Consider the following 24,430-nt stretch of genomic DNA (forward strand, 5'->3'; position numbering starts at 1 on the left):
AGACTTGCATTTTTGGCAGATATATTTTCTATTGTGGGTGAGTTTAAAAAGCCTTCAGTATCTCCTTACCACATCTTGCTAAGACCATGACAAAACGAGAGCTTTTGAAGAAAACATTAGTTGTTATGAATTCTTAAAATGTGGAATGGTAATTACTGTTTGCACTCTTAGACAGTTTCATGTTTAAATGAAATACACTCCTCACAAAAAGTTTGGAATATTGTTATATTATGCAATATGTGATATGAAAGATCTTGGAATTCAACAACACATGGTATCTGTCTGGTGAACGTTCTCGTGCTTTTGCCGACATATGCCTCCCTCCTATCACCGAATCGTTGTCACCCTGTAACCAAGGGGTCCCAGGTTCAATTCCTGGTGGAGGCACATAGTTGTTCGGATCCCACTTTAAACTTCAGGTTCAGTCCTGATTAGCTTTACTGTGCATCAAGTAGACTTAAAACACCAATCAATCAAAACCTATCGCCTAATATAACAATATTTCAAACTTTTTGTGAGAAGTGTAGTACCATTACCTCCTGAACTGTTGAGTAATATAACTCAACATTATGAGGGCACAATAGCAGATTATAATGGGTATTTTTCAGAAAATCTAACATCAGAATTTTGAATCAGATATCCCTAGAGGCATGCATATTTTGTTTTTGATGAAAACACGAAATGTGAAATAACACACTCTAATGTTAATTTTTAATGTTTCTGAAAGATGTGAGGTGCATTTTCCTACCTCTTTTTGTCACGAAATAAGGATATATTTATTTTGTGTAATAGTGCAATTTTTAAATCAAATTTGGGATTATATGCACATTTTTAAAACCAAAATGTAATTTTATATGCCACTTTTTCACCGCTATAACAGCGAAATTTCATTTTATTTACTGCTTTTTAACCCGAAATTGACACTGTTTTTGTACCGAAATTTTACCTTTTTATTTACCAAAAATATGTGCCTCTAGATATCCCATTTCTGCCAGAAGACTGAACATGAACTTCTTCAGCCATCCTCTGATGAATCTTCAATAGGATGAATGTAATTGAGCTTTGGTTGGCAAGGAATATCCTCCGATTTCCGAGAAAGCTGTAGAATTTCTGCTTGTGTTTACCACAACTCATCTAAGAGTTCTGAAGATTAATGAGCACCAACAACTTTGTTTCAAATCAGTGGTCTTTTTTCTGCTCCGCATGATTCAGATGAATATTATATTGTAATTAACATTTCACTTGTCTCATTAATTCCATTGCAGTGCTATTTCCTTGGTTCAGATTTCAGTTCAACTAAATTGGCTTCGTGCTATCTTTGGAAGTATGTTAAACTAAATGATCATGTTATTCATTTGTTCATTACAACTTGTAAATCTAATAGACACTTCTTAAAAGCAATCCATTCCTGTTCACATGTACAAAGACCGTCAATGCTTTTAGTACTTCTGTGACTTCCATAGAGGCTAACATTGAGACCCTTTTTCATGTTTCACATAATTTTTCACCTTCAGTCAGAAGGATGGAAGTTAAGATTGCATGAGAGAATACAAAATATGAATTTAAACAATCCATAAACATGGGTTGAATTGTATCTTTTGCAAATATGTGGTGTAAAGAAACAAATTGCTACAATAACATATGAGGTAAGTGTTCACACCTTACTTGAGTAGTAATTGGAATAAAAAAAAAAAAAGAAAAATCTAAAATTAGCTTTATATCTTGAATGTTTGTTACAACATTTTTTACATATCTAAAAAAATAAAACTTTTAAACAGTTTTGCAAATGTGTACATACGTACATAATTCATTTATAAACATATGAAAACTGTTTTAAATGTCACATGAAAACTCACAGCCATGTTTACAATCAGTTGATTAGTTGTATAAACATATATATTAAATATTCACATGAAGCTCTTCATGCATGTTAATATAAACAGGTGTCCAGTTGAAACATAATTATTTAACAAGTAACACTACATGAAATTTAAACATTACAAATACACTGAATACTTCAAAATTGCCTTTTATATAATTTACACGTTTCCTTGGATCATTGACAGAAAAAAACGTGACTTTATGTTCAATACGTAAACTTACAACCTTACATACGACATTTCTTTTTAGACAAAAAAGCATATATTTTTGGTTGTTATGGAAGACATGTAATGAGTTTAAACATACTTGAAATTATTACACTCCTATTTCATGTAGAACTGAGCAAAATTAAAGTGATTATTAGCACTAAAGATAGTAAGAAAAGCTACAGGAATCATGTTGTAGGTTATTAGAAGTTAAAATATTAATATGCAGGGTGCGTCAAAAGTCCCTTAACACCTTCTATGAAAAAGGAGCTGTGCTGGGTTCAACTGGGCATGATAGAAACAGGTTAGGCCCGAGGGGAGAACCACAGTTGGGCGTATCAAACCGAGATCTGCCATATTGTTGGCAGTCATATTGAATTCAAATCAAAAATTTTAAATGGAAAGGGGGTGCGAGATATCAAATCAGGCTGGAATTTCATGAGGATTGCAGTGGTGAAGGTTTTTCAATGTATCTTTAACCTGTAACCATTTTCTCCTTTTCGAGGTCTGAAAAAATTATTAAAATGCCTCTAATGCGCAAGTGACACAGCAATATAATACTGATAACTACGGAGAAAACTTTACGTGCAATTGCACGTGATTTTAATCAGCAACATTTCAAAGAGTTGAATATTGTGAATGGTATCTCAAAAGAATTATAATATGACGATTCCTTTGTAATGAAAAACCCTTCACAGTGACGAGGCTAATTTTTTATGTTAACGGTGAAGTTAACAAGCAGAATATGCGATACTTGTTACATGATAATCCACATTAGACAGAACCCAGACGAATGGTTGGTGCTGGTAAGATTATGGCGTGGTGTGGTGTGGTGTGGTGTGGTGTGGTGTGGTGTGGTGTGGTGTGGTGTGGGGAATGTGACTGGTTGCTTCATTTTTCATTGACAAAACATAAAATCCTGATGGCTACTTGGATTTGTTAAATGAGCAAGTTCTTCGATCCTTGCTTATCTAATCGGGAATACAGTTCTTTGAGTTTCTTCACACAAGAGTTTCTTCTCAGTAGATGGATTGGCAGCTAGTGACCTGCTGAACAGCCTGAAAGTTCCACGCATCTAACACCTTTGGACCTTTGGGAACATTTGAAGGCACTAAAAATCTGTGATATGTCCATCTGAGAGAATGCATAGTTGTTTCTTGCAATGCTGTCGCACCTGCTACATTGCAAAATGTTCTGCGTTGAGTGGAAGAAACGCCTACGGGTGTGCATAAAGGAACACTGACAACATATTGAACAGGTATCGCGAGTGGAAAATATGCGAAAAACATTTTATTGGTTAAAGATATGCTTAAAAGCTTCAAAACTGCATTTGTTCTGAAATTCTAGCCTGATTCGTAGAGGCATGCATGTTTCGTTTTTGACGAAAACATGAAAATGTGAAATAACACATTGTAATGTTACTTTTTCATGTTTCTGAAAGGTGTGAGTTGCATTTTCCTACCCTGTTTTGTCACGAAATAAGGCGAAATGAATTGCAAAATGCGAAATAGACTCAAACACAAAATTTAGAGATTATTTACAGACGCGACACTTTCTGAAATCACAATTATCCTGCAAGTTATGTAATTCATGGAAAATTGAATAATCCTGCTGTAAATATTTGAGAAGCAAAAATGGACCCCTTTATACAGGAATAAACTTAATATTATGTTACAACATAAATGTGCTATTAGAAGGAATATGTTTATTTTGTGTAATAACTGCAGTTTTTAAATCAAATTTGGGATAGTATTCACATTTTTTAAAACCAAAATGTCATTTTTTATACCACTTTTTCAACGCTATAGCAGCAGAATTTTATTTTATTTACCACTTTTGATCCCGAAATTGACTCGGTTTTTGTACCGAAAGTTTGCTTTCTTATTAACCAAAATAATGCACCTCTACTGATTCTATACATCCAATCACCCCCTTTCCATTTAAAATTTTTGAATTGAATTGAATATGCCTGCAACACACAATTATGGTTCCCCCTGGCCCTAATCTGTTTCTATCATGACTAATTGTACCCAGCATAAGCCCCTTACATTTTGTGTCCCTATCCAAAAATTTAAAAACTGGGAAAATACAGGGTGATTATAAAGTTTCGATCCATTCTGTGAAAAACAGATATTAAAATCAAACCAATAATGGGAATAGCCCTAACACTTAGTAACACATAATCTATCAAAACTTCTACAGATAATGTAAACCCAACCTCAGAGTAACACATAATCCATCTTGCACGTCCACACAAAACTCCCAGCGATGTACCGCTGCATGAAACACCTCAGTGCAACTTGTGATGGATTATGTGTGGTTTACTATTCTCATTATTGGTTTGATTCTAATATCTGTTTTTCACAGAATGGATCGAAACTTTATAATCACCCTGTATATAAACTGGGGGTATATACAAATACATGGCAATTCGTTTTTGGTTGATTTAGAGAGACTAAGCGTGAACAAGAGATTGGTAGCAAACTACAGCAAACAACATAATTTTTTAGTTAATAAATTCATATCATATTATTTTTCCAAGATGTTAAAACTTCTAAATTAAAACGTTTGATCTGCATTTCCCATATTTGTACATTATCTACACAGAAAACGTTTTGCATAAAAAAAATGAATTCACAAAAACCGTGCTAAACTTCAGAACTGTGTGTTCTGCAATAAAACACTTGAGTCAATGGCAGTAGCAATTTTCTCGACTGGCCAATTCATTTAGGTGAATACCAGGTTCAAGGTACTAAAAAAATGTGGCTGAAGGAAAAGACATTCCTTGCAAAAATATTAAGGTACAGGAAACATAAAAGTAATTTTAATTTTGTTGCTTGTTACAACCATGAAGAAAATATATTAGGTATTATATTTTTCATCATTATTAAAAGTAATCATTGGGGAACGGCAGCACCTTTCCAAAAGTATAGCTGTTTTCATATCGATCGTTTGAGATATGCATTTTAGGGCATGAAATCAAGTAAAATGCTTTGTTGCACCTTTTTGCGAGATTAGCACATTTACCCCCCTTTTACCCCCTCTTTGATGCTTCAGCACCTTTAATTCCTTCCTTAACTTTCAAGTTTTGTTAAAAAAAATTGAACAGAAAAATTAATGATTTACCCTCTTCTTGAGCAGCCACATAAAATTATGTAGTTTCATTTTGTCTAGCAGAACGATAGCTATAAAATGTTATAATATAATCATTGCAGCCCCAATATTTCACAAGATAATGTAGCAAAACATGCAAGAGAAAACACAAACTTCAACAAAACCTATTCGGCAGAACTACAGTTCTCTATGCGGTCCACGTGCATTATATACAGAAGGTGCAGAAAAAGAGAGCATTGAATACACACATTTCATCAGCACCTTTTTTTGAACCTTGTTGATAACATTTTCAAAACCTTTCCCCCCCCCCCGCCCTTCCCGACCATAATTTTGCACCTTAAAATCATTTCCCTAGTAATCATAGAAAAATAACATATTCCTGAGATTCAATAAAATAAAACACAAATATATACAGCTACATGAACAGAAAACTAACAACACTTCCCACTTTTCCATTGTTGGGAAAAATATGTACTAAAATAAATATCCGATTCTTTTACACTAATGTCAATTATGTAAAAAAAAACAATCACCATTCTGAATGACCCTTCTATACCCACACTCCGTTTATTGAATCAGACTTATTTATGTCTAAGGCACATAGTACACACACGCACACAAATACCTTTCACCAATAATGCATTCATTTATCTAACACCTGATTACATGTTATTGAATGATAAAAGTCAAATTTAAAATAGAATAATTATAGCAGGTATGAAATTTCAAAGATCTTGTATGGACATCAGTGAAACTCTGTGCAGGGAAACACTTTGGTTAAGAGTTTCTGTATTTTGGGTCAGCACAAATTATTTAGAGCATCATGCTAAGTACCAACATATAAATGTACTGGGATAATTATATATATATATATAAATGATGGAATTAACTAATGACATATTTACATCTATATATAATGAATAAATATGTACAACACATCTAATACTTTATGTGTTTCATTTTTTACATATTAGTGTTTACTAGTAGAGAAGAGTGAGTATTTCTAATCAGAGTGTATGTACTGTTTGTATCATTTGAAGAGATAACGCAATGCACATTTTTCTATTTCATCGTATCTGTCCACAACAGAAAAACAGAAACCTCTTCAAAGTTCGTTCTCTCTACTTCACTGTGATCGGTAGGAACATAATGTAGTCATTAATAAGAGTAATTGTAAAACCATTTCATTTTTCTTGTACTATATACATCAGAAGCACTATAAAAGGAGAAGGTACTTTCCAGTAGATATGGACACAGGGCATATAAATATATACATATGAAAAGAAAACAAAACAATACACTTCCATAAAAAAATAAGATAAATGCAATACTTTTACATGTCCATCTGATTTGTTCAATCAAATTTTATAACATTAGTTTTCTATCTAATGAAATTATAATGTTCCATACATACTTGCATGCACTTATAAAAATATTGGAAAAAAATATATATCTGTATTATAATATTCTGCAACATGTACACTCTAAAAACCGTAAAACCTGACTAGACCTTGTGTTCCAGTTAACACATTCTCACAAATAAAATGTAACTACAGTTCCATATAGTTCATACTTCTGTGTCACCTGGAAAATTATTGCAGGCACATACCTACAAAAGAAAAGACAAAACTTGATTATCCCATTGCATTTCCATGAAAATGAGAAACAAATATGCACAATCTACAAAGTTATTTATAATATAATAATAACCTATTAAAAAAATAGGTGAAAAATGTGACTCAGGCAAGAACTGAATCTGAGTTCTTGGTGTATTGGATGCCGTATTTCAATGGACACAATTGGCGCACTCTCTTTTATTCGTTCCAAAATTTGATTTATAACCTATCATTGCATTGGCGTATCAGGTAACAAATGCAATTTTAGCACACAATCTTCGGACACAGAAGATAAAATTTTGTAAGTCTGTATTTCGTAAAACTGTAGTAAATTTGCTGAAATATTTCAACTATAATGCACAAATCAATAACAACTAATGCATTAACATTTTCGCACAGTGGAAAGTAGCTCATTAAACTGTCATGAAAAAATAATGTGTTGATTTGAACAATTCAATGTTAATGACAATTATTCCCTGCATCCTAATCTTACACTAAAAACATTTTACCAGCAATAAATGATTTTTTAAGTACTGGTACATTAAAAAAAAAGCCTTACATAATGGTCACATCACACATTTTGGCAAAAAAAAAGGCATAAAATCCTGGCACGATTATGCAATAAATACAGTAATTGATAATTCTTTTGCTGTAATATTGTACTATGAACAATAGTACAATTCGATCCCCGGCCGGTTCAAATCCAGGAACTTTTCTAATGTTGGAAGCGGCCCCGGCACCCACCCAGCATCGAATAACATGGGTACCTGGGGGAAACCCTGGGGGGTAAAGGCAGTCAGGGGCGTGATGCCGATCACATCACCCCCACTCACGACCGGATCAAGAAAGTGTGGGGCATTACCCCCACACCCCCTATATGCCTTCATGGCGTAGTTCTAAACACAGGGGAGCACTTTACCTTTTTTATTGTACTATGAACAGCTTGTAACTTAGTGCACAATTTAGCATTTTATCAATGTTTCTATGTATGAGGGGAAGTCAATAAATAGGTCAGAAACTGATGTGGGTTAGCTGGAAATAGCAGTGAGTAGTTTCTAAAGGTGTCATTGCATGGCAGCACAATCCAGCTCGAGGATATTCAGTTAGCAGTCGCTAGATAGCAGACGCATGCAATTGGAGCTCAGTTTAAAAATGGTGATGTGCTCGAGGACTGAGCGAGAGGATGGCAAGCGTGGAGGAGATGATTCAAGCTGACGATAGACAGCTTAGCACCTGCAATAGGGTGTTCTCGTGGTTTAGCCCACAACATAATGCATTATTGTTAAAATTTCCTAAAATTGTGTGCACGATTGCAGCAAACGTTTCTCAGATGTTGAAGATGTTGACTGGGTGAGGAGCCCGAAGACTTTTATGCAGCAGGTTTTGGGGAACTGATAAAGTGATGGGATAAGTGTATCAGTGTTGTTGGAGATTATGTTAAAAAATAAAAACGGTTTTCAAGTGAGTATCTCACTTAGTATTTTTTTAATCAACATTCGTGACCTACTTATTGACTTACCCTCGTATTTAAAGGTATCCATCATGTGCACTGATAATGTAAAAATAAAAAATATTAAATAAAACAGGATGATTTGGCACAGTACCAGTAAGAGAGTAAAGTAGGAAAGTGGACTTTCTCCACTGCTCTTCATAATCATAATTGTAATTATATAACTACTAGAGAGGTGTAGGAGAATACAGAAACTATTTCTGTCTGCTGATGACTTATTGATGTGGAGAAATAGTGCAGGAAATAATAAACGTTGGAATGTGAAAATCCAAAGGGCCAGAATGAAATTCAGCACCACAATTGAAGTTAGAAAGAGAAGAGTTTGAGACATCTGGGAAGCATAATTGAAGGAAATGGAAGAATGGATTAAGAGCTAAACAGAAGAGAGATTGATCGATTTGGTTTATTTCACTTCAATTTTCTGCTACTTTTGCCTAAACCCAAAGATGAGGATGGGTGATGATATGTTGAAATGGATGAAGGGACACTCACATAAGACACCGCCGGCCAGGTAGGGATTCGAATCCAGGACCCGTGGCATTGGTAAACAGAAGAGGATAACTTGGAAGTGGATTCTATTGAAGTGACAGGAGATTGATATGGAACAGGGACTTGGTTATGAAATGTAAGAAGGTAATATAGGGCCTTGATTTCTTGCAAATGCGGTAACACGAAAAATGTTAAGTGATTAAAAAAAAGTGCTTACGAACTTCAAGTGACATGTTCTAAACCAGTGATTCCAAAAGTGGGCACCATGGCACCCTGGGGTCCAATATGATATGATTGTTAAAAATATGTGCTTATTTAGTACTTTTTACATGTAAAATGTTTCCAAATTCAGTGGTGCAACCACAGGGTGGGCAAGGGGGGAAGAAACATTGATGGCCAAGGGCACCTGGGGGCACAGAGGAGCAATTGCCCCCTTCAATTTCAAATCTTATGCGTATTAAAATACATTTCGCAAAATTTTCTTGCTCACTTCGCTTGCAAAGCCTGCTTATCTTGGTATCGTCAGGTTCAGAGTGGTATCGTCAGGTTCAGAGTCGTAGCTAGGGGGCAGAGGGTGTCGGCCATGGATGCCGAGCGATCTAAATAAAAAAAAGTTGAAAAAGAGAGAATGCCATGGCGTCCAGTGAAATTATTTGTGCCCTATTAAATCAATATTGTTTTCAATTGCAAAATTGGATCTGAAAATGTTTTTGCTCGCTTCGCTCGCAATGTTGTGTTTTGTTTTCTGTATGGTAATGTATTTAAATACTATGTGTGGTATATATGTATTGAATAAACTTTGAATATGTACACAATTAATGTTACCATGTTGCATATGTATTTTCTTATTTAATGTCGCTCCATGTTGCATATGTGTAAAACATATGTTGTAAATGAAATTTATACATGTTATATGTACAAAAAGAAATATGTTCGGAATGCATTTATCATCCATTTTCTGTCATTCAAAAATAGAGTTTGTGTCCTTGTTTTCCATTAGGGATGTCATTAGGGGAGCGCATGTGGAGGCACTGCCCAGGCAAATGTCCACGTGACCCCGGGAAACTGTTCTGTATTTGCTGGAAATTTTACTTTGATGACAAATATTGCAAAATAATTCTTCAGTAAATTTTGCTTGCAGTTTGAAACACTTCTTCAATTTTCAGTAGCACGAACCCAAGCAAGGCATTTCTTTCTTATTTCCCTGTTTCTTGCTTTTTGAACACAAACAGATGTATTGGGAGGGGATGAAGTTAATTGTTTTGTGGTCCGCCCCGGTCAGGGAAGTCTGAGACCTATTGAAAATGCACTTTTCCTCCCTGCTGCACACCAGATCCAGGATCCCCACAAAACCCGCACTTTCTCTTCATCTGGCCCTGCACTGGCTCCATGGGCGCCGAAAGGACGACACAAACAGGAAGATTTAGCTACGGGTGGCTAGAACTTTCTGGGTTAATTATTTTATTGTTCAGAAAAGATATCCCCATGCATTTCAAATTCCAAGAACAGAATTGCTTGTCCCTTTTTCGGGGCGGGAATTAATTAAATAGCAGTTCTTCTCGCATGCACTCAACCCTCCTGCTAATGACCTGCCCCCCTGCAAAGGAGGGGAAAGGCCACTTTCTGAAAATTTGGAGAAACATCGAAACGGTCGGTTCATTTGTTGATTTGGTGGATAGTTGATATCTGTCAGATAGTTTGAAGTAGCATTTGTGGTCCGAGCGGTGGTAAACTTCTGTAAACGCGAGAAGATAGCATCACGAAGTGTTTGTGATCTCGTTTTCCTACACCGCGAGTAAAATGTCGAATGACAAGCTGCCAGATTGTCTTCCTCTGGAGACAATGGATCAAATATCCAACATATTGGCAATCTAAAAGAGAGTCTGACTACCACACAAGATCCTGGGTTCGACTCCCAGGGTGGTTGATCTCATGTATAATGAAGAATAAACCACGTTTCAATTAAGGAAGGAAACTAGGTATGTAGCAATTGTTTTTACAGCCGTCTGCATGCTCTATAAGTATTATGTTACAAAATTTGTATATATTTCTGACTTTCTGTGATTTTTCTTCATTTAGCCTCAACCTGCAAATGCGGAAGCTGCTGCTGCTTAGGTGGCTAGGTTGGCTAGACATACAAATATAATTAATCCCTAGTCATACAGTGAATAATACTTATAATATAATAATGAGTTATGGAGAAGCAAATAACTTATCAAGCATTTTCTGTTTCTATTTGTTGTGCAGTGGTTAACAAGGTGCATTACGATGCCAGGGGTCCTGGGTTCGAATCCCAGACTGAGCATGTGTGTTCTTTATGATGGTCCACTCATCAATTTCACATCACTCATTGGGGCCTCCCCCATGGCGCAGTCGTAGCGTCATTGCCTTGTAATCAAGGTATCCCGGGTTCGATACCCGGTGGAGGCACAAGTGGTTCGGAACCCACTTTAAACTGTAGGTCCAGTCCCGATTAGCCTTGCTGTGCATAAGGTGGACTTGAAACACCAACTCAAACCAAACCACATCACTCATTGTCATCTTTATCTTCACGATTAGCCAAAAAGTGTCAGAAAAGCAAAGTAAAATAAACCAAATCAATCATTTATATGTTTCTACATTATGCTGCTTTTCTACCTCTTGGGTCAAATGCGACGATAAGGACGAATGATGAGCCGAAGGAATGGCGATGGGACAGACATGATGCAACCATACCTGTCCAATGTCCGAACCTTGGACCTCTGGTTTCGTAGCATGTTATACTCAGTGGAATTCTTAGGAAGAAAAACTGTAAAAGTAGGGTGAAAAGAAGCAAAGTTGTACGATGCATAAAAAGCCATGTTTGGTTCTTCTAAAACCTTCCAATTATCGGTTTGTGTTTTAAGTCCACTGTATGCACAGTAAGGCTAATCGGGGATCCGAACCATGTGCCTCCACCAGGTATCGAACCCTGGACCCCTTGATTACAAGGTGGCAACGCTACCACTGCATCATCGAGGAGGCCGAGAAAAACTTACAATGAGTCAGTAAAATTAATATTGAGGGACTAGGCCTGCGAATTAATATTGAGGGACAAGGCCCATGAAGAGTTCTTTTATTCGGTTGTGCATGGTCATCTCATCGAGTCCCATAGTTTCGAGAGCGGAATTTTCTTCCATATCGCTTTCAAGTACTTCCCAAATTGTCCTCACGATGTTGGAACAGCACAGAAATTTTGGAACTAATACAAGCAGGCACATACCCAGGGAAGGGGCTCGGGAGCTGCAGTCCTTTCCCGAAATCCTACAAATATCTGATTTTAATAATGTGTAGTAGTAATTAAATTTACTTCATTAATAGGATTAAACATCTTGTATATGGTAAATTGCAATATACCAAGAAAATTCATCTTCAGCGCATTTACTCCTCCCACCAACCTTTTTGTCGTCTTTAGATGGCGGCTGCCGATAAGGGATAAACCCCTTCCGAAATCAAAATCTGGCTACCGGCCTGACCACCAGGGATCGAACCTAGAACCTTTCGATTGATTGATTAATTGAACTGGTGTTTTAAGTCCACTTTTAAGTCCGGCCTAAATTCTGACTTGGGTGCTATGGAAAAATCTTGAAGCACTAAGGGAGGCATGAAACAAAAAAGTTTGGGACCTCCTGTTCTAAACACATTTTTCATCCATTCAGAATCACGAAACAGTGCAAATTTGACATGAAATGCAAACTGTGGCCTGTGGCAAATTTCAACACATTTTGTACTTAAAATATAAAAAATGCCACAAAATAAAGTATCTCATATTTAAGCCTGTATAATGGTCATGTTTTCCAAAATTTTATCCAAAAAAACAAACTATGATGTTCCATACATGGAATAATTCTGAGAGCTGCATGAAACAATGTGTAAATAAATGTTTTCCACAATTTTTCATCTTCTATCGAAAGTTTTTGCAATCACTGAGTAAGGAGGTGGGGTGAGGGGAGACTGAGTGCGCATCTACTGTACCACTGGAGACATAACATTGGTAATTGTTGCGTGAGAAACATGTTGCATCACAAAGCAAAATGGAGTGGTTTTACTGGAGATAAGTAGTGGTCAGCTACCATCATACGGTATACAACATCGATATTTCTCGCACAAGAAATCTTCCTCAAAAATTGTTTCTGTCATATAAAGCTGTCACAAACAAGTTTAGACTATGAGACCTACAATTTAAAATATTGGTTTAAAGTAGGGATGGGACCGATTAATCAGTACTCTATCGGTATCGGCCGATATAGGCATATCGGTGTATCGGTTTATCGGTAAAATTACCGATTATTTTACCGATCCGATATATTGATAAATATCTGATAATTTAGTACAAAATTCTGCCATTTTGCTGTAATTTTAATGGATAATCTGCATGCCCTCATTTCTAAAAAAGTAAATGCCTTAATATGCAATTTCTTTTTCACTACAGTCACCTTGAAACATACGTTTATTAAGGAGGTCAAAACCTTTAAGGTTCTTCAAGGATCATTTCTAATTTTATATCGGATCGGTAGAATATCGGTTATCGGTATTGGTAAATTTTATATCGGTACTTTATCGGTATCGGCCAAAAATTTCATATCGGCCCATCTCTAGTTTAAAGGTACATTGAAGGTATAATTTTAGAAAGCATGCTAAAATAAAATGTGAATTTGGGGGAATTTAGACTTACAATGAAACATTGTTCAGGAGCATCTGTTGGGAACAGCACAAAATACTGAATAACGAATGACGAGATTTGAGAGAGAATAAGGGGATATGAAGCTGCAGGAGAGAATAGATCACACATAAACAAGCTGCTTTGGACACACAAAGCAGATTAGGCCAGAAAGACTGCCATACACTGCACAAGTACTCTGTATATATATCTAACCAATTAATCTGTCCTAGCCAAAATAAAAATACCTCCGTGGCAAAGGTGGTGCACAGCATGCTACAATGCCAGGGGGACCTGGGTTCAAATCCCAGCATAAGCATTCGTCTTCTTTCCGAGTGTCACTTTATAAATTCCATCATATCTCAATCCTTCCTCGTCATTGGAATTAGTCAAAATCGGCAGAAAAGTAATGCTAAATAACAAAAATAAAATAAAATAAAAAATTCTATGCATGGACTGGCATTACATTTCTGCCACTACAAAATTTACCAACGTAAGTTCAATCTAAGCTGTGCACTTACAACTTCCAGAAGAACAACTGAATGAAGCCTGTCAACAAAAAAAAAACAGCGTTTGTTCATGTGATATGCCAGTTTTGGTTTTGGCCTTTGGCCAGATGGGCAAAGATGGAAGTGTAATATTTCACTTCACTGATCTTGCATGTGCAAATGCTTGGCTTGAATACAGAACTGATGCAGCTGCATGCAATATTCCACAAAAAGATGTTATGGACCTATTTCAGTTCCGTGAAACTTTGTCACTGGATCTGGTGAAATGCAACAAAGTCAAATCTACAAGAGGAAGCAGTGGAAACGAGGCTGTAAAACAAGCTATACTCCCCAAAGTGCCAAGTGGAAGTCATTTACGTTATGATAACATCGACCATTTTCCCAAGTTTCTCGAGCAGAAGAATGCATTCAGGTGCAAATATGAACTCTGTGATAAGAAAACCATGATTGCATGTCATAACTGTGGTGTGATTGTTTTTATGATTACCATCATTGTAAAAAATGATCATACAGCTATTCATATAAACCTATGTCATGTGCATCAAGTCACAGTGTCCAATATATTGTACATGTATTTGGGCATGAGATTTCTAATTACTTCTGCCGGACCCTGTGGCCGACTGGTTAGCACATCACACTGTGACGCCAAGGGTACCGAGTTCGAATCCCGCTTGGGATTGGTTGTTTGTGAATGTCCATTCATCAATTTCATCATTTCATCATTCATCCCCATCTTCGCAAATTAGCCAACAGGCACAAAATGCGAAGTAAAATAAACTAATCAACTAAAAATCAATCTAATTACTTCTGATAAATCTGAAGTAGTCTGTACAATTGGTGCACATTTACTTTTGCTCATTCCATGAGTACGAATAAGTGATTTTGCTTGTCCGCTGATTCCATCTACTACTCCCGTCCCATGTAAAGTTGCAAAATACTTCCGCATTAATATTTTTCTGTATTTGCAACCAAGTTCTTGCAAAAACAAGGCCCTTAACTTTTGAATTCTGAAGATGTTCGTTCATTCGATCATATAACTTCATCAATGGTCTCTGATTTAGGATCAATTACTTCATACAGAGTACCAACAAAGCAAATAACAGTATTTTTTACCTTAAAGCATGTCTCTTAGCACACAAGATATATCTGACATTCACCATGGAATGTTGAACCAGCTGTAAACAATGTACAGGATATAGGATTGCTTTAAGTCCACTTTATGCACAATAAGGCTAATCAAGGCTGGGCCTACAGTTTAAAGTGGGATCCAAACCATGTACCTCCACTGGGTATCGAACCCGGAGCCCCTTGATTACAAGGCAACGATGCTACCACTGCGCCATCGGGAAGGCCTTTAGGATACAGGAGTTTAGTCTTACACTGTTATCTGCAAATCTGCAATACCATTATGCAGAATTAAATAACATATAGTTGAATATATTTATCAGGTCATTTTTCTTAAAGGCTTAAAATACCAAATCTTTTGTCCTTGAGATACTTTAAAAATAGTGTTACCACCTTTTGAGAGAGTTTATGGAGACAGACATCACCTGTAGTGAAGTGACAACATAAGGGAGACAAATGTCCCATGCGTCACACAAGGAAAGAAAATATTAAAAATGTTGTTTTTTTTCATATAAAAACGTTGTTCATTGCATATTGTAGTACAAAGTCTTTAGCAAACTGAGTGTAAACATGGCACCCTGAAACTTCTTCCAATCACAGAAATAATCAATGAAAAGCAATTATGTGCTTCTCACATGTTTTTCTGAGTCCCGTGCATCACACAACTTTTATTATTTAATTTTGCATTATTAATGTGAGAAAGGATTTTATTTCTTGGCATATGGTAAGCAACCACCCAGTATTAAAACAATGAATATGAAAGATCAGTGCAATATCAATTAACCAGCATACCAGACTCATTTAACCATGTGTGAATGTCCTGTGCATCACGTAGAGTATCACCCTATAGTCTTCTAACAAACATTTTGTAACGTTACCAAATATACAATACTATTGTATAGTTCAAGAATTATTAAGACTTTTAACTTGCAGATATTCACGTAAAGTATTATAGTGCGATTCCTATAAAACCACTACTTTCATTTTTCCATAAAAGATTTACTGATATATTATGAAAGTTGACACTACATTTCTGAAGAATTCTGAAGTTGACAGGTGCCACTGTTCACGAGATATATCAAATCAAAAATATCCAATATGGCAGCCACCAGCACGCAGATGGCGATTGGCTACTCGACTGAACATGTCTTGATTCTACCAAGTCTCTTGCTTTCATCGAAAAGTCGATGATTCCGAACTTAACCGCCGGACTGTGATAAAGAGACACTTTTTTGGTGCTGTCCTCCATTTGGAGACACACTTTATGGCGCATCTTTCATTAAAATATATTAAATCTTATATTGTTTTAAAGCTTATAAATTAGGCTACAACTTTTATTCGAAACAATTTCTTGTCATTTAATTTGTTCAAAAGTTACAACACAATAACTTCAGAAAGTACTAGAAAAAATTCACTTTTTAAAGATTATTTTTTTTAAAATTACGGCAAAACCACCAACATTATTGAAAAATTAAACAGAATCTTTTTTTGTAGCCCATATAACGAGGATTAAGACTGAAAAAAGATTGCCTGTCTATGACCATTGGTTACGGACATATAAGTTAATAACTGAGAGTCTCCGAAATTGATATTTGGGAGGGTGCTGGGGGGGGGGAAGCATCGTGGAATTTTGCACTATTAGTAGGTTATAACAACTGACCAAAATTCAGCTTTTACGGAATTATTCCCGATATGAAACCTTTATTGACTGGGATAAAATCTCTACGGAGAACCACTCAAGGATTGCAGATACAGACATCCACGGTGTGTACAGTTCTACGTAAACGATTGCAGTTGTACCCGTACAAATTGCAACTGGTACAAAAACTCCAGCCTGATGATCCATCTACGAGGCTGAAGTTTCTCTTGGCCATGATGGAAATGGATGAGGTTTTGTCGGAATGGCTCGTTCTTAGTGGTGAAGCAACATATATTCCTCTTTCCAATGGTGCTAATACAGGGTGTCTACCAAAATAACAGATCCAAAATTCTTGACTCTTTTCCATTTTCTTAACATTCATTTAATCGCCCACGACTTAAGTATAGTTGGAGATTAAGATAATAGATATTCTTATTGAATGAAAAATCCCTACCACAAGGTTGGTTAAGATAAGAACTGAAGCTGTATTTTAACAAGAGATTTAGACTTGCTTTAATTATTAATGCTTCAGACTTCATCCTGGATGGGGAATGGCCACATTATTTAATATTTTTACAAAACTTGAAGCATACAAGAATGTAATTGTTAAGAAACAAAGTGAACAAATTGTAACCACAACTCCATAGAATTTTAGATTTCCAAATATTCAATTTTATCAAATCCCAGTACAGGTAAGTTTACTATACTGTACAAAAATAGCAAAAATTCTTGACCAAAGCATCATTTCTTGACTTTTTGACATACTTGACTGGTAGACACCCTGTAGTATCATGTGTTTCTGTTCATTATTGGTGACAATATAGTGTTACAAAATAGAGCAATAATTTTTGAACACCCGGTATAATTCTTTAATTGAAAATCTTCAACTAAGGGGAAATTATCTAGCTGAAAGTACAGGAATGAAATATATTATGAAGTTCCTACAGTGAGGAATAATAACCACATGTGGCACTTAGAATTGAATTTCCCCTACTCAGAGCCTGGTGAAGCAGCAGGTTGCAGTGAAACTTGGTACAGATGCTATGGAGTCCACTGGGAAGCGAATGCTGATAAAAAAATGAAAAAGTTCAAATTTTCACCGCAAGGTTGAAATGTAGTGCTGAAATAACAACTACTAGTAACTTTAATGTTGGTACAGCAGTGTTTTAATATCAATATGCACCCTATTAAGGGGAATGGCCCTTTGTAAGCATAAGACAGTGTGGTCAATGGTCACCTCTTGGTATGTTGCCCACTTTGTACTAGATATCAGCACCACATTTGCACCTGGTGGTGAAAATTTAAATTACTTTTTCATCAGTATTCACCACCCCATGGTCTCCATAGCCTCTGTACCAAGTTTGCCTGCAATCTGTTGCTTTCAATGGGTTGCAGAGGGCTCGAAGTAGGGGAACTTGAATTGCGACCACTCGGTAGATATCTACAACTGGTGGATATTAAAAATACACACGGTTCTCAGCTGTGTAATTGTAGTTATCCAATGGATGTTCCTTTGAGATTAATACTGTGTGAGAATCTTATAATTTCACATATGAAATAATCAGAATATAACAGTTGTCATTTAATCACTAAATCCATTTCTCCCGACAGTACTGTTACTAATTAATGGAAAACATGAATTTTGTATCATTTCTAGTAAATTTAGGCTCCATGTAAGTGTCACATGGGATTTTGTGAATACAACAAGTTATGTAGACTACAGAAAATATCAGCCATTATCAGTGGTAAAATTCTACCAAACACTTTCCAACATCACCAGCACTAGTCAATACCAATGTACTGTTATTGATACCAGATCATTACTAATTAATAGACCCCGGATTTTTATGAAAATATCAAAGTACAAGATGTGTACATAAATATGTAACAATAATTGATAACATATGTACCTAAATATGTATTATCAAAAGGATATGTAGCTAAATATGTAGTATCAAAGAATATGTATTAATACTATCGAGTATCCAAGCAATTTCAAGAATTCTGCTAGATATTTATTTTACTTGAAAATATTCAACAATTTTAAGGACATAAGTTGTTCAAATTAAAATTTATCTAATTTATAAACTCAAAAAAGCACAGCAACGTGAAGTATTTAAGAAACCAATTTTGTCAACTTTTAATTAATTTTCACGTCACAAATTTTGTAGAATATGTAAATATGTAAGAGAGCTCTGTGTTACTTTTGAAACAAATTGTAAAAAGAAGCATCTACAGAAAGAACAATCTAATAAAAATACATAGCTACTTTTGTACTTCTTGTACAAGGGAACGTATTGTGTAACTGGATACATACAGGAAAGCAGTTTTCTTGTCCATCAATGCCAAGTGTCTAAGTGTATTGCCTAAACTAAAAGTAAAAGTGATAGGGGAGAAACTGCAGCATGTTTTGTATTTTTTCTTAATCATCAGCCTGTCTTTAGACGTGGCAGTCCATTTTAGGTGGCAGTAAGCACTATTCATCTCATTGATTAGAAAATATGACATTACAATTGCTACAAATTTTCATCACCATGTTTAAGAGAACGAAAATATCAGAAAAAGAATCAAGAAAGGAAAAAGTACCGAAATATGTTGTTTTATGTAAAGTAAATTAGCAAATATGTAAAATATGTAATATCCTGACAAATATGTGAAAATATGTAATATAAAACTTACGTAAAATCATGTCAGTTATATAATTTGTTGATATTTTCCTGTTCAAGGTATGTATCTAGAAAGGAATAGAATATGTAATTACATACAAATCCGGGCTCTACAAATTAAATTTGTGGAGTGTCGTGCTGTGTTTCAGACACAGTCATTGTAAATGAATACTTTACCATAGATTACAAATTCAATGCACTCGAGTTAGAGAAAGAAAATTTACCTAATGTCCACGGAGCTTAATTTGCATATGTCCATACCGATTAGCAGTGATCCATTGCATGTCGTTATAAAGTTCAGTGCGTAGACACATGGGAATATCTAGATTCAAAGCATCCTCTGGACACTGAAGCATCTTTTGCACCTTCTGAAACATACGAACAAACCACAATTATTCACCCATATCTAATGCTACAGTACTTTATTTTACTTCAAGAATCAAAAACTCAATATGCTGACCAAGGCAGAAATTTATTTTATTATAAAACATAAACTAAACGTAATGTTTCAACATTCTAGCAAGGTCTTCTTCAGACTCTGAACCAAGTACAGGTTTGAGGCATGGCGGGTCCCTTTGGGATGAAGGGTAAATTTGCCAGTGGCCGTGTGCACCTGGAGGGTGTGAGAAGTGATGAGGATATATATATATAGCCAGAAGGGCGGATAAACACTAATGAAGAAGGAGACAGTAAACACTTACCACACGAAGAGAAATTATTCTATATTTCGCGATCTATGTCGCATTTTCAAGTTGAAGAAGAAAGATCGGCATTACTAAGAGAAGAGGCACAGAATACTGACCGTAGCGTCTCTATGATCAGTGTTGCCAGAAACAGTTGATAGATGACGAGAAGTACTTTCACCAGTGTTTACTGTAAGGTTGAGTCTGGGGGGTATAGTGGCATGCGTGCCTGTTATGTAGGCCCTTTCCCAGCGCCTGCGGAAAGATGTGTCAGAGCAGGGGGGGGGGGGGGGGGGTAAAAGATGGATGATGGCAACACGGAAGCAGTTATTGAAGGTGGTGTTATGGCTGTTGGTGTGGATGGCAACAGTGAAATCGGAGTTTTGGGTGGAGGAACGGTGATTATTAATCCTTAGGTTCAAGGGGGTGGAGGTTTCGCCTATGTAGAAGTTGCCGCAGATTTGGCAGATGAGGGTGTAAATTAGGTTGGATGAGTGGCAGGTGCCCTTAGGGTGAATGGTGAACTCGCCAGCCGCTGTGGGGATCAGGAGGGTGGGGGAGGTGATGAGTATGGGGCAGGTCTTGCATCTGGGTTTGTTTCACCTGTGAGCTGGAGGGAGTGGTGTGGATGGGGTGGGAGTGTTTCGGACCAAGATGTTTTGGAGGTTGGGGGGGGCGACAAAAGACGACCCGGCAGGCGACTTCACCCTTCACCCTAAGGACACCTGCCACTCATCCAACCTAATTTACACCCTCATCTGCCAAATCTGCGGCAACTTCTACATAGGCGAAACCTCCACCCTCTTGAACCTAAGGATTAATAATCACCGTTCCTCCACCCAAAACTCCGATTTGACTGTTGCCATCCACACCAACAGCCATAACACCACCTTCAATAATTGCTTCCGTGTTGCCATCATCCCTGCCGAAACTTAGCAAAGCAAAAGAAAACATGACGTATCCTAGCGCTGGCGAAAGTGTGAGGTTACTGTGGTGAATTTGATGTACAATGATACCGTTTCTGACATAATAAACTCCTCGAAATTTAAAACAAACTCCAGTCTCTTAAGTTGAGTTGGCTTCATTTGATTTAGGGGAAGTGTTTCTCAACGTAACTTTACACAAAATCAAAAGTTTTGAAGGAGAGTGGATGTGGGGATGGACATGAGACTACAACTCTCCTCCATAGAGCTGGATGTGAAAGAACTTTGTAAGGGGAAAAAAGAAGAGCACACATTGCATTGAGGCTAGTAATTAAAACACTTTCTTCTTACAAATACTTACCATGCAATTTTAAGAGCATTTTCTCCGATACCATATTATGAAACAATTGATTTTTTTAAACATCATAAAAACCAAAAGTGTATGTATTGTATTTATGCATGTGTAATGCCCATGCATGCATAATGCACACTCTGGTTTTTGATGGGAAAAGCGACAAACAATTATATCTTGTATTAATGCGCAATACAATTCAGGTTCAAGAAAGGGCATTCTTACTTGTAGGTCATAGAGCTGTTGTTATGCTGCTATGGCGATGACATCATACCTATTCAATACCTGTTGCCATGTGAAACAAGAGAATATTGTCTTGTGTATACACTGAGTCACAAACCCATACCACCTACCCTCCCCTCCACTATATTTAGTATCCCAAAGCTATTACTTCTGCAACCACTTTGTTCATTCTGTAGTAGAGAAACCAAAATCAAAATTTCAGTACTCAGGAAGTTATTTGCTATTATTTATTGCCCAACAAATCCCGTGTGAAGGAAAGTGCATACTCAAATTCAGCGAGAACGGTGCAGCACTGCTTTTCTCGTTGCAAAACGTTTCGTTACGAAGTGATAAATCATGGGAAATGGTCATTTCACTTTTATTTTGTTTTCTTTGAAAATTATTGTTACTAAAAAAAGTGTCCAAGCTAGTAATTTGTATTTGTGGCTGTTGATACAGGGTGACAATTAATGAATTATATGAAATAAAACAGTCATAATTTGTGAACGGTTCACGTGATGACATCCAAACTGCGTGGCTGGCCACAGGGCATGATGGGAATTTGTATGCGCATGCAACATGTTGATGTCGGCCATTTGCAAGTGAAAATGTCACGGTCAGGAGTATTTTGGGGACAGCATTCTGGCTCTGGGGTACCCAGAGGCCACTGGAAGGGGACTTGCTTGGCCGCTATATTCCCCGGATCTGAACACATGTGACTCATTTTTGTGGGGCTATGTTAAGGACAAGGTGTACAGAAATAACCCCAAAACTATTGCCGAGCTGAAAAGTGCCATTCAGGAGGTCATCAACAGCATCGATGTTTCGACACTTCAGCGGGTCATGCAGAATTTTGCTGTTCGTCTGTCCCACATCATAGCCAGAGATGGCAGACATATCGAACAAGTCATAACCTAAATCCAAATGTCTGTAGTGCCGTTTACATGTACAATACAGTTTGTGTACTACGTGGTTTGTCACTAATTTCAGTTTTATTTCATATAGTTAATTAATTGTCACCCTGTATGTATGTGTTATATGCAGTGACATAGTGAAAACATGCGAAGTTTTATGTTCACTGTCCGAATTATTCTGTGCATAATACGCACCACAGTTTTTGGGGACACATTTTTTGGAAAAAAAACTGTGCATTATACAGGACTAAGTAGGGTATGTGTTTGATAAAACCAATATTTCTGAGAAATGTAATTTATGAATTCTCATTGGATGTAAAAATATAATTTTGCCTTGAGGGGCATAGGAAATTATTGGGGTTCTTTGGCCTTGTCTTTTTAGTGAAAAGGGCTCCGTGGTGCTACGCCAATAACTAGCACCCAGGAGCGGCAGATAAAGTTTCACATTAAGGCTGCCAAATAATAGCACAACATATTTGCAAGTGGATGGTGGTTGAAATTGATACAACTTCCATAAATTAGTTTTGCAGAGAAGTAAGTACTACAGCCCAGTTTGCTACAGCAGATTCATTTGCCACCTTGTATTTTGTTCCCTGAATCATGAATGAGATGCCATTAGCAAATTAGCAAGACAGAGAGTTAGGACACATCTATTGAATGCCAGAGTGCTACTTACAAAGAATGTATTGTTTTCTGCATGTTCAGGTGCACGGTGTTGTTTTGTTTATTCTCCTAAATTAAGTATGAATATTTGGCCATTGTTTTCATCTTATCCCGATACCTTTTTCTTCCTTCCCTGTCTTCATTCCTTACAGCCTTCACTGCGTATAAAAGAAACTTACACTTCATTTGTTGAGAGATGCAGTGTCGAGCAGGGTGCTTGGGTCGAAACCCCAATACTTTATCATCTCTGTTGGGAGTTGATTCATCCCTCATAGAGAATGTCACACACTACTAATTTAGCTTGATCTGTAACTGTGTTTTGTTTATCTTTGTGGAGCTCCCAGCCTGTGGGTATCTCCACAAGGATATTCTAACACCTGGCATACATTTCAGCTACGAGGAATTCCCCACATCATGACATGGATGTAAAGAACAAAGCAACTAACAAGGAACAGTCCTGAAATTTCTCATAGATATCTGGATGAGACATTTCTTAATAAAGGATAAAATACACTTTGGAATGACAGAACTTTGTATTTTGCAAAATTAACTCCTTGACATGCTCAAAACCTTTGTGGCTGGTGAAATAAAATTCATCGCCATTACTTGATTTGCACTGGTTTACCAAAGAATTACATTACCTGTAACGTAACTTCCCTCAGTGTGAATACAGGCAGCGTAATGGGAACTTTGAGTCTTTGTGGCTGGTACAGGGACATGTGTTGAGTGCTGATCACCGTGTATGGTTCCTGCAGCGAGAGGGAACATAAAATTAAAGTACAAAGTGTGTATTAACAGATGACTACGTTAAGACCAACATAAATTCCAACTACAATTTCAGGTTTAACCTTTAGATGCCCGACGACCGATGAGCTGACGAAACAATTTATGCCCTAGATCCATGACACTATTTAGGTCAATTAAGAAGCCATCACCACGTGTCTGTAATCAATATGTCATTTCTCCAAAAATCAAAGACAATATTTCAATTCTGTCTTTCTCGTTACTTTATTTACATATCAGAGTCCAACATACCCAAATTGCAAAACAAAATATTAATAACAAATGCTTCTTAAAGTAGATTCTTCCAAGAAAAAATATGCAATGTTATTAAAAATGTAATACAGTAAAAACTGCATATCCCGGAACCTCTGTGTAAGAAGGAAACCTGTAAATACGGAAAAAAGATTCCCCAAAATTTTATACCTGAAAATGGCCTAATTAAGGCAGAAACCTCCTT

The 24,430-nt window shown here is 36.6% G+C and overlaps 1 protein-coding gene across 2 annotated transcripts in view; it reads right to left on the reverse strand.

The window, feature by feature from the left end:
- Window positions 1–1,734: 1,734 nt before the first annotated feature.
- Vhl (von Hippel-Lindau protein) overlaps window positions 1,735–24,430 on the reverse strand; it is a 59,290-nt gene continuing 36,594 nt past the window's right edge. For both annotated transcript variants that reach the window (XM_083143678.1, XM_083143677.1), the window contains exons 4-6: window positions 23,832–23,939; window positions 19,658–19,801; window positions 1,735–6,810 (exon numbers count right to left, since the gene is read on the reverse strand). In XM_083143678.1, the coding sequence (XP_082999804.1) occupies window positions 19,658–19,801; window positions 23,832–23,939 (252 nt within the window). In that variant the 3' untranslated portion in view covers window positions 1,735–6,810. The remainder of the gene's footprint in view (window positions 6,811–19,657; window positions 19,802–23,831; window positions 23,940–24,430) is intronic.

The sequence above is a fragment of the Lepisma saccharinum genome, chromosome 22, assembly GCF_977018435.1.
Source record: "Lepisma saccharinum chromosome 22, izLepSacc3.1, whole genome shotgun sequence".
In the NCBI taxonomy this organism is placed as follows: Eukaryota; Metazoa; Arthropoda; class Insecta; order Zygentoma; family Lepismatidae; genus Lepisma; species Lepisma saccharinum.